Source organism: Eulemur rufifrons, chromosome 30, assembly GCF_041146395.1.
Source record: "Eulemur rufifrons isolate Redbay chromosome 30, OSU_ERuf_1, whole genome shotgun sequence".
Classification (NCBI taxonomy): domain Eukaryota; kingdom Metazoa; phylum Chordata; class Mammalia; order Primates; family Lemuridae; genus Eulemur; species Eulemur rufifrons.
Genome location: NC_091012.1, coordinates 48694717 through 48706088, shown reverse-complemented (window position 1 = coordinate 48706088; position 11372 = coordinate 48694717). Strand labels below are relative to the sequence as shown.

The window sequence follows — 11372 nt, the reverse complement described above, 5'->3', positions numbered from 1 at the left end:
CATTAATTTTTAACAATTCCAAGTGATTGAAACAAGCTAGAGTCAGATTTTTATGCAGTATTTTCTTCTTACATTTATATTTTCATGACTTTTGTGATTGATTATATGTCACGTTGCTTCAGGGCTCACAGAATTCATTCACTCAACAAGCATAACAGGGCACTGGGGTAGAGAAGTAAAAATATCTGGTCCCTGCCCTCACGTAGCTCACCTAAAGTTGGACAAGAAAACAATAATGGAAGTTGATCAGTACATATGTGATGTTCCCCATGTGTAGGTAGATCTGTCTTTTGAGGCAGAATGAATCAACACAAATACTCTGGTCCATGGTCCATAGGAAAAGGCTAAGCTTCATTGTAAGCTAATAAATTGGAATTCTGGGTTTTACTTGAGTGTTCATAAGCTTGGTTAGTAATCAGTGAACTGCCAAGAGACAGAGCTATTCTCTGTGTGCTGGCAAGATCTGATTTCTGAGCATTTAACATGGATGCTATGGGAGTACAAAGATGGAGTATGGCCCCAGTAATGCATTGTGGGTGGTTTACCATTTCTTGAAGTAAAGACATGACTTTGACTTGTAAAGGAATTCAGAAAACCTACTGTCAAAATTAAATGCCTATGTTTAAATAATTTTTAAGTATGTGTAGCTTGAGTTCAAATTTTAATAGGTATAACTAATTTTTACTCTGTCTAATGTGTTCATGCTGGAATAATCCTAAACATGTGAATTGTGTTTCCATGTTCCTTTACAAGAGACTTTTTTAAAGAAAGCTTTTTTGAATCATTCATGATCTTTCACATTTAAATAAAGTGTTTGAAAGCTTTATTTACCTGATTTGTCTTGAAATATTCCTTTTAAAAATAGACACAGATGCTATTAATAAACCCAATACAGCATGGATGAGGGCTTACTTATCTTATTGGACTAATTCCCTGGAAAAGGTAAGTGCTTTTCTGATTTTGCTACTGTCAACGTTCCTAGTTGATGGGCCTACTCTCTATCTTCTTTGGCTGGCCTTTTATTCATCAAGTTCTTTTTTTTTTTTTTTTTACTTTTTCTTTCCCAACATGAGCATCCTTGCTATTTCCCAGTATGTAATTGCTTGCACCTTTACAGAAAGGCCATATCCTTGCCATATCTAAAATATTGCCATGCTTAACATATACCTGTAAGATGCTGAGTCAAGGTAGAAAAATGCACATATATACCGAAGCATGCACTATTCCAGAAAAAACAAGTGTCAGCAAGCCCACAAGGAATATGACAGCTTATCAAATACCTGTTCATTTTCTCTGAAATTTGTTCTTAAGAGATAAGGTCAGTGTAGGGAGATAAGCTCATGTAAAGGCAGGGAACCTTTGTGGTAGTGCACAGGTAGAATAAGTCTACAGAGAATGCCTCTGAGTAAGTCCTCTGCTATAAATAAAGGGCTGGATTTAAGATATTCTTTGGGGTAGAATGGAAAGAGAATTAAAAATGTGAGAAGCAGCTTTCAACTCTGTTAAGAATGTTTCAATAAAAGCTTATGTTTTATTTGATTCACTTTATTGAGCTCTGATTCCAAAGTCTACTACTAATAAAACCCAGATTCACTCTTGAGCATTTCAAGGTTACAGGATGCCGGTGCTATACATTCAACTTTGACACCTATGGTTGTCCTTGCAGTAAACAGGATACCATTATTTTTACAGTTTGAAGCTAGGGGTGAAGTTAAACTACCCAGTTTGGACACTTTCATAATTTGGGGTCATTGGCCAAACTTGTAGTAAAAGGCTGAATTCTTATCATTAGGTCATTTGGTCCTTAAATGAAGATATTCTTTTTAAGTAGAAGGATATAACAAGCCCCACCAACCATTTGGATAGAGCCCATCAACATAACATACATGGAATTAAGATATCTTGATTGCGCGTGCGCGTGCGCGTACACACACACACACACACACACACACACGCACACACAGAAATGGAATTGTTCCTTCACAAGATGACAAAAGGCAATACCACACTCAGTATTGGACAGAGAGAGTAAAAGCAGGAATATATGAGACCTGAATTTTTTTTCAGCTTTGTCACCGATTATCCATGTGACCTTAGGTAAGTCAGTCTATTACTATTATTGCATTTGTCAAGTAGGAATAATTAAGTCTCACTAACCTTACGGGATTATTATGGTACAAGTATTATATAACTTTAAGGTAGTAATTTTACTAAATGTTGAAATAGCATTGATATTCGAAGATCTCTAAAAATGAGGGTGAACAGGGAAGGAATATGGATAAATCTCTTATGTCTTTCTCTCAATGTAGTTCCTGCCCTCTTTTTTTTAATACTCTCAGGGTGGGGTGGGATGCATTTTTGAAAAACATCCCCAGGTGATTGATACTAACATCCCCACTTCCCCTATTGATTTTTGCTGAGTTGTGTTGAGACAATCAAGGTTATTTTCTGTTCCATGAATCTTTTCACTGTACCTGTATATATATCAGTGAATAAAAAGCAGCAGAGCATTTTGAAGTGGTAAAAATTCTACGGTTCCAAGCAAGTTTCAGTAATGGGCTGTCTGGACTAGTATCAAGTTGAATTTTTGAAGATCTGTTGGCCAGATTTCCCAGTGTCACTTGTAAATGTCTTCTTGTGAAAATTAAGTGCCAAATGGTGGTGACTGTAATTGCCTAGGATGTAGGGCCTCAGAGGAGCTGGGGTTTTTTTCAGTCTTTCATGATTGCCACCCCCCCCACCTCCCACTGCCTTGACACCCATTTTTTGGGCAGTGCATTTGGCTGTGCTGTTCTCTTAGCTCTCTCCCACTCCTCCCTTTTTTCTGGTGATTTTAATTTTTTCTTTCTATTGCTGAGAAAGACACCAAAAGGAGAGCAAAACCTTTTAAAAAGTCAGATTAAAGACTTCAAGGCACAAACCCATAAAAATCCTAGAAGAAAACATAGGAGAAACTCTTCTAGACATAGGCTTGGGCAAAGAATTTATGACTAAGACCCCAAAGGCAAATACAGCAGCAACAAAAATAAATAAATGGACCTTAATTAAATCAAAAAGCTTCTGCACAGCAAAGAAAATAACAGCAGAGTAAACAAACAACCTACAGAATGGTAGAAAATATTCGCAAACTATACATCTGACAAAGGGCTAATATCCAGAATCTACAAAGAACTCAAATCAGCAAGAAGAAAACCCATGAAAAAGTAGACAAAAGACATAAAAAGATTTTTTTTTCAAAAGAAGATAGACAGATGGCCAACAAACATATGAAAAAATGTTCAACATCACTAATCATCAGGGAAATGCACATTAAAACCACAAAGATCTATCACCTTACCCCTGTCAGAATGGTCATTATTAAAAAGTCAAAAAACAACAGATGCTGATGTGGATGCAGAGAAAAAGGAACACTTATACACTGTTGTTGGGAATGCAAACTAGTACAACCTCTATGGAAAGCAGTATGGAGATTCTTCAAAGAGCTAAAGGTAGATTTACTATCGATCCAGCAATCCCACTACTAGGTATTTACCCAAAGGAACAGAAATCATTTTATCAAAAAGACGCCTGCACGTGAATGTTTATTGCAGCACAATTCACAACTGCAAACATGTGGAATCAACCCAAGTGCCCATCAATTCATGAGTGGATAAAGAAAATGTCATGTGTATATATATATATATATATATATACACACACCATAGAGTACTACCCAGCCATAAGAAAGAATGAAACATTGTCTTTTACAGCAACTTGGATGGAACTGGAGACCCTTATCCTAAGTAAAGTATTTGAGGAATGGAAAAACAAATACCACATGTTCTCACCAGTAAGTGAGAGCTAAAGGATGGGTATACATGGGAACAAAGAAACATAAAGGACATTGGAAACTAGTAATGGAGAGGTTGGGAGGGGGGTGAGGGATAAACACTTATCAGGTACAACGAACACTATCCTGGTAACAGGCACACTGAAAGCCCATACTTCAGAATTATACAGTGTATCCATGTAACAAAAATATTTGTACCCCCTTAATATTTTTAAATTAAAAAAGTCATAGTCTAGAGGCATTTAAAGTTGCAGCAGCTACTCTTCCTTGTTTATTAGATGGTCATTTGTGTCAGAGGTCCTATTTGTATGAAAAATAAAAATGAAAAGAGATGTCCACTTAGGATTAGTGACTTTTTGATTTCTGCACCTTCATTTTTAAGATGATGTGATTTTTATTGTTCTCTGTTAGGGAGCCACTTTTCCTATCTCGGGTGACCAGACTGACTTGAGAATGCAAGTTTGGCGCATGAATAAAATGGGACACGGTGTTCATTTGCAATTTTATTTTTTAAAAATGAAATATTCAAAGTACTTTTCTTTCAAATATCGACACATAATGTTTAACTTTAAATATTTACAGCATGTTGTTGTGATGCTCTTGTAGAAAAATGCATGCTTCTGGCCTGAAAGCCAGAGCAAAATGCAAAAGACCATTTAACTGCAGCCAGAGAACATGAACCTGTACAGTATCCAGTCACTTTTCAGCACAGGAGTGAGAGCAGGAATACAAAATTGGAACCTATTATTTCTTAGCAACATGGCTCAGGCCATTATAACACAATTTTCAGTATGATTAGAACCTCTAACTGTTGTTATATAGAAACTGAACATCTTGGCATACACTGTAAACATCTTTACTTTTCATGAGGAAGTAAGCAGCTAAAAAGAATATTTTTCTGACGTAAAGGCTATACTTCTCTTTTTTGCCTTCTCTCTTACTGATGCTTTTGCCAGAAGAATAGTAAAGATTGAGACATTGTCATGATTCATACAAGTAAAATATTTTTCAAGGACACAATCTGATATACTAACATTTATTTAAGAGGTTAAAGTCCACCACTAAATCTAAGGAAAGATTTTTAACTGCCAAACACATTTCCTTTGACAAATAATGTAAGATGACAACTGCCAAGACAAAATCCACAGCAAGTTTAACTCTAAGTATTTTCAGTTACTGTTTAGGAAGTAATTTCTTCTTATACACAGTAGTATATTTGGTCCTTAATAGCTTTCACATGAAGGACACACTGAAGTAATAGTCACTATTTTGTGGTTTAATTCTTTTTTTGTTGTTTATTTTCTGTGTGTTTTTTGTTTTCCTTTGCTTTTTTTTGTTTTTTTCTTTCTTTTTTCTTTTTTTTCTTTTCTTTTTTTCCTTTTTTTTTTTGTTTTTGTTTTCTTTGCACAATAAAGAACCTTTACAGAAAGCTGTGGAAAAGCTGAAGTACTAGTCAGGTCAGCTATGTGTATTTGAGTTCCTTCAAGAAAACAAGAATGGTACATCCAATCTGTAGCCTTATGTCTTTCCACAAGCTATAATACACTCCCATCTCTCCCAATTTTTCTTTCAATACTTGGTTCAATACTTTTGCTTCCATTACCACTGAACTCCACTACAATTGCCCTTACATGAACACATCTTTATAAATGCAAAAACTTTGCCCTGACTCTCAGGTGATAGTACAGTGGGGCCTGGTCTAGTTAAAAATATATTTAAAAAAAAAGAAAGAAAAAATGGAAAAGAGTAGCAATAACATGATGGAATGCTTGAAATTGTGTCAAGAGTGATGAAAAAGTCTTATGAAAGTTATAACTCAATTTTATACCTCTCAATGTAGGTAGCACATGAATGCCAAATAATACATTGTCAAGTTTTCATACATTTGGCTATGTCGTATATATTATATCATATTATATATATGTAGTCTCTATATTATAGATCTTCTAGATAAATCGACAGCAAAGGACACGCTTATTTTATACATTTTTTGGGTTAAAAATAAAACATACTTATTTATATGGTGTTTGGTTGAAAGTTAGTATGAATTGAGCTTTAGTTCCCTTTCCTTCAGAGTCATGCTTCTAATCAATAATGATTAGGATGACAACTAAAAATAAACACATTTAAATGTCTGTTAAACTTTGAACTTTTCAGTTCCTTTGTATCTCTAGACTATAGTGCAAGAGTCAAAACAAAACAAAACAAAACAGAAAAACACAAACAAAATGGGATTAACTAGGAAAAAGAAACAACCATGGAGTATTCCCTGCTTCCAGCCCAGAATCTTCTTCAGAGGAGAGTCCAATTACTGTACTCTCACTTTAACTTACTTGAATGGTATGTGACTGTGCAGTGTCAGCCACCTGTATGGCTGGGTATGAGAAATTCATATATTTCTCCGAAAACGTTTTTACTTTCATCAGGAAATGTACATGAATTGTTCTTTCATTAATTTAAACTTCAGAAATACAAGTCAATGAAGGCATTCTTTCTATTCAGTTGAATAGGAAGCAATGTACTCAATATCTCCATGTTCTTATTAAGAAATGTCAAAATGTTTCTCTTAGCTTTACTACTCATTAGTGCTAACCTTTTGGTTTTTTTCTTTCCTCCCAAAAACTTTAGGAGTTGTAAAAAGAACAGTAATAGTTCAAGGCAGTATTAAAACCACAGCTGTAAGTGATAAAAAGTGCATTTCCTGAATATAATACAAATATAACTTCAAGAAACTAAAGGCACAAACTAACTAAATATGTATTACAAACTAGAAATGCACAGTTCAAGGTAATTACTATTAAGCAAAAGCTTCAAATATTTGTTTCTAATGGATATTTAAAGCAGTTTGAAAATGTTACATCATCAGTGAATTGCAAAAAAGTATAATTGCTTAAAATATAAGCAAAATAGACTCTAATATTGACATCTTGGATTAGTGGTAAAATACATCATCAAATTTATGAATGCACTCTCTATATACAGTTCACAAATTATTTCTCCATTAATTTAAAAGAACACCAGAGGTTCTAGGAACTTAAGGTCCATTTTTAGGTTGGTGTGGAGGTATTCAAATTTTCAACAAGTTTGTTAGTAATTTTAGAATCCCATCCTGAATAAATACCATACCATTAACACAGGCCTGATTCAGGAAAACCCCAATAATATGATTTTAGTCTGGATTAGCAATATCTTGAGCTGGTGTGTTTCCAATTACAAAGAGAGATTAATTCATCGTGAATTCTCTCTTCCTTTTTTCCCCGCCCCCCCCCCCCACCTCTCTGTGTATTTCTCTTTTTCTCTCTCTCTCCTCAGAATACATGTATAAGAATGTGGTAATCCAACCTGAAGGTTTTGAAAATGAAATGTTTGGCCCTTCCCCACTGTCTGCCCTGGTCCTTTCCTTTCCCTCACTTTTCTTTGTGTAGTAGGAGGCAGACTCTTTAAAAACCTTAACACGAGCCTGGCTTCTGACTTTGCATATTTTCAAAGAAACTGTCATCACAAAGCAAGGCAATGACCCCACACTGCAGTTAGGCAGTAGCTGGAAAGAATCCAAACTAACATTCCATCATAAATTCTCCTTCAGACACAGCAAATGTTCAGACTTGGTGATGAAAGTGCAGAAGCTGGCACAGGGGAATTTGCTACAGGCCACATTGTGCTGTCATGTATTTTCATTTGTGATAACTTAACAATTACACAGCATTTTACAAACTGTCTCTTTGTCACTGGGCACAAATCTTCCAGCTCACCAAGGGGCTTCTTAGGAGTCCTAGAGATTGAGAAACTGCTGCTGATATTAACACTAATCCTGACCTTTCTCCAAGTTTTAAATGATCACAGAACAAATAACCTGTCCTGAAAAATAGTTACTTTCCTAGGCAGGAAAGATGATTAAATAAAAATAAATGGGTAAAGGTGGATAACTAAAATTAACTAACCATAAACAGTGTGTTAGTAAAAACTAGTCTGCCTCTCTATAATTAATTGAAATGTTTTAAGTTGGAAAGGATTTACCTGATTCAAGTTCCTGAAAATGGCTAGGAGATGTTCAATACAGAATTGTACGTTTGAAAGATAAATCTAAGTGGGCTGAAACAACGTGGCAGCAACCGCTGTGATGTTTGGCCTGGTCTTCCCTTTGGTACTTTCATTTTAGTACTAGGTCTATTTTTTTAAGGTTTTGGATCTCATGAATTTCTGCAGTAGTAGTTAATGTATTTATTGGTATCTCAGGTATGTATACCTGCTAAAGCCTCTTTTTTTGGTACCAGAATCATACTTTTTAGTAAATTACCTTTCACGTGCACAAAACCATTGGATTAGTGTATAAATACTGAATCACCAATGTGAAACTATGACCAAAACACACCCTATATATAAATGAGAAATTCCTACCCAGGTTAATAAAAGCTATGTTTACATGACACCAATACAGCTGGACAATTTGGTAAAAAAATTTAGCCAAAACAGTTGTACGAGAGATGTCACATCAGCCAGCTGCTTTGGTATCATCTACACACCAAGCAAATAGTGGCTATTCAGTCTGGTTCCCACACCCATGGGGAAGCATGGTAGACAGAACCCAGCCACCACATGCCAAACACAGCACAACAACATGGCATTTACTTTGACAAGCAAGGAGGAATAATCAGGGAGGAAGGGCAAATGGGTCCTGACTCTAGGAGATGGTGGCTAAAGACATTTTACACTTCTTTTTAAGTTTCCTATAACAGATCCGGAAAATGTGAAAGAGCTGGCAGTCTTTCGTAATGCACGGTTCAGATACTATTGCACCACCTTTCAAATAGCCTGCAAGTTCTGCCAACAGTTAAGTATGAAACTTCATGTCACAATAGAGATAGAGAACCTTGTGTTCTTTCTGGATATTGGAACATATGCATGGCTCGACAAATTTAAAGTGGTGCTTTCAGAAAACTGTTTTTAGCTGTTTAAGTTCTACTTGTGTTATTTTGAATACTGCCACACAAGAACTAAAAATCTCTGTCATTTCTTAAAGAGTTTAAACAAACAATATTAAAATACCATCTTCCGTCACATTGAAAGGCAGTTGGATATGTTTTTCCTCCATATTTACATATACAGAGTTCTGATCTAGAAAACCAATACAATAAACCATTTTATGTTTTAAAAACAGGCAGTCTTTGGTGACGCAAAGGCAGAGATTTTTTTTGTTACCTCCTGCCTATTTCGCTCTGTCTCATAAAGTGAATATTGTTGGCACTGTCAGAAAGTTCTAAATACTGCTCCACAGACGAAACAAAATACCCATCATAACCTTGTACCCTCCCAGTGCTCAAAAGCTGCTGCTTTTCCCCCTCTGTCCATGCCCGAATCCCCTCTTCCCCTTCTTGCAGCCTTCTTTGTTCCTTAGTCCAGGCCTGGGCCACAGCGCGTTGTCTGGCGATCTCCAACACATGATTCTTTTCTTCTTCGACAGTTGTCCCATACCGGATGTTGAAGCACAGGGCCCCGTGCTGGAGCTGAATATCTGCAAACCGTCTAGTCCTTCCATTCAACACAGAAGTCATCTGGGACACTGTGACATTGACACCATTCTCCAGAATCCGCCTCCCCCCAGTGTTACCGATGAGCACCAGGTCTTCCTCCAGAGACCCAAGCTTAATGAAATAGTGAGTGTCCCTCCCCTCTATGGTAAAATGTAGGTTTTCCAGGTAATGAGCATTATTAAGAATGGCAGCAAGCCGCCTGCTATCTTCATTGGCTACTCCTATAATATCAGCCGTTACTATGCCATCCTTGATGGCAAATTTTATACCTTTTCCAAAGACAGAAGGGACAGCAGCAAACCTTGGTTGCTTCCCTCCTTCAAGGCACCGTCCATCATTATATCGGGGAGTCATAGGAAGTTGGTCCAAGGAAATGAAATTCCTAAGCTGTTTCTGGAGCTCACACTGAATGCCCAGGATAGTCTAGGAAAGAGGAAAAGGCACAGTGCAAATGCAACACAGTGTTAGACACCTGTTATATGCTTGGTGGTTGTGGAAAGGACAGGCTTGCAAAGTTGCTTTCTTCTCTCTTTAATTTGTCGGTGAGTGATTTAAAAACAAGCCAAATTTGGAATTCTTTCTTGAGGGGTTTTGAAAAGAAAGACTAACAGGTGACTGACTACCTAGCATTCGTCTTTCTATATGGTGCATGTGATATTTTGATACAGGCATACAGTGTGTAATAATCAAATCTGGGTAATTGGGGTATGTATCAACTCAAGCATTTATCATTTCTTTGCCTAGCATTCTTTTTTTTTTTTTTTTTTTGAGACAGAGTCTCATTCTGTTGCTCGGGCTAGAGTGCCATGGCGTCAGCCTAGCTCACAGCAACCTCAAACTCCTGGGCTCAAGCGATCCTACTGCCTCAGCCTCCCGAGTAGCTGGGACTACAGGCATGTGCTACCATACCCGGCCAATTCTTTTATATATATATATATATATATATATATATATATATATATTTTAGTTGTCTAGCTAATTTCTTTCTATTTTTTAGTAGAGACGGGGTCTCGCTCTTGCTCAGGCTGGTCTCGAACTCCTGAGCTCAAATGATCCACCCGCCTCAGCCACTCAGAGTGCTAAGATTACAGGCATGAGCCACCGCGCCCGGCCTTGCCTAGCATTCTTATATCTTAGTGGAGTTAAGCATAAGGAAATATGTTCAAACGTGATATCACAGAATTTCAGAACTAGAAGGAACTTTAAGTGGGTCCAGTTCCCTCCAAACACAGACATTTTATTTTAATCAACATCACTGACACCGACTAGATGTTATTACTGTACTCTACATACAGTAATAACATCTAAGGTCATACATAAGGCATAAGCTTTCAAGAGCTTATGACCTTATAAATAACTATGGCAAATCAGCAAGAAGTTCATCAATCTTTGTTCATGGACTTAAGAAAACCCTTTTTATTTTGGCAATTTTCAAACATATTAAGAAATAAAGAGAAAAGACTAATAAACCTCCAAATATCCATTACAAAGCTTTAGCAATTTTCAATATTCTGCTAAACTTTTTTTGGTAGGACTTTAAACTACAAAAAGCATTTACATATCATATGTATTTACAAAAAGCGAAAAGCCTAGAGTACCTATTTAGAATTTCCATTGCCTTATAATTTTTAGACTTAAATTTCAAGCCCTCTCACTCAAATTTTAGTTTTATTTAGTTAAAGCCTTTTTTTTGCAAACATAGATATTCCTATTTCTTTCAATTCAAAGAAAAAGTTCCTTTTTGTTTTCATTTGTACCTCATACTTCTGATGAAATCATCTGCTAAATCTCAAATATTCTGGTGTTTCTATTTTTTTTTTTTTTGAGAAAGGGTCCTGCTCTGTCACCTGGGCTAGAGTGCAGTGGCATCATCATAGCTCGCTGCAACCTGAAACTCCTGGGCTCAAGCAACCCTCCTGCTTTAGCCTCCCAAGTAATTGGGACTACAGGTGAGTCACCACGCCTGACTAATTTTTCTATTTTTTGTAGAGACGGGGTCTTGCTCTTGCTCA

At 36.5% G+C, this 11372-nt stretch overlaps 1 protein-coding gene across 3 annotated transcripts in view; it reads right to left on the bottom strand.

The window, feature by feature from the left end:
• Nucleotides 1–9024: 9024 nt before the first annotated feature.
• Nucleotides 9025–11372, bottom strand: part of TENM1 (teneurin transmembrane protein 1) — a 532730-nt gene continuing 530382 nt past the window's right edge. For all 3 annotated transcript variants that reach the window (XM_069463375.1, XM_069463376.1, XM_069463377.1), the window contains one exon: nucleotides 9025–9783. In XM_069463375.1, coding sequence (XP_069319476.1) covers nucleotides 9025–9783 — 759 coding nt within the window. The remainder of the gene's footprint in view (nucleotides 9784–11372) is intronic.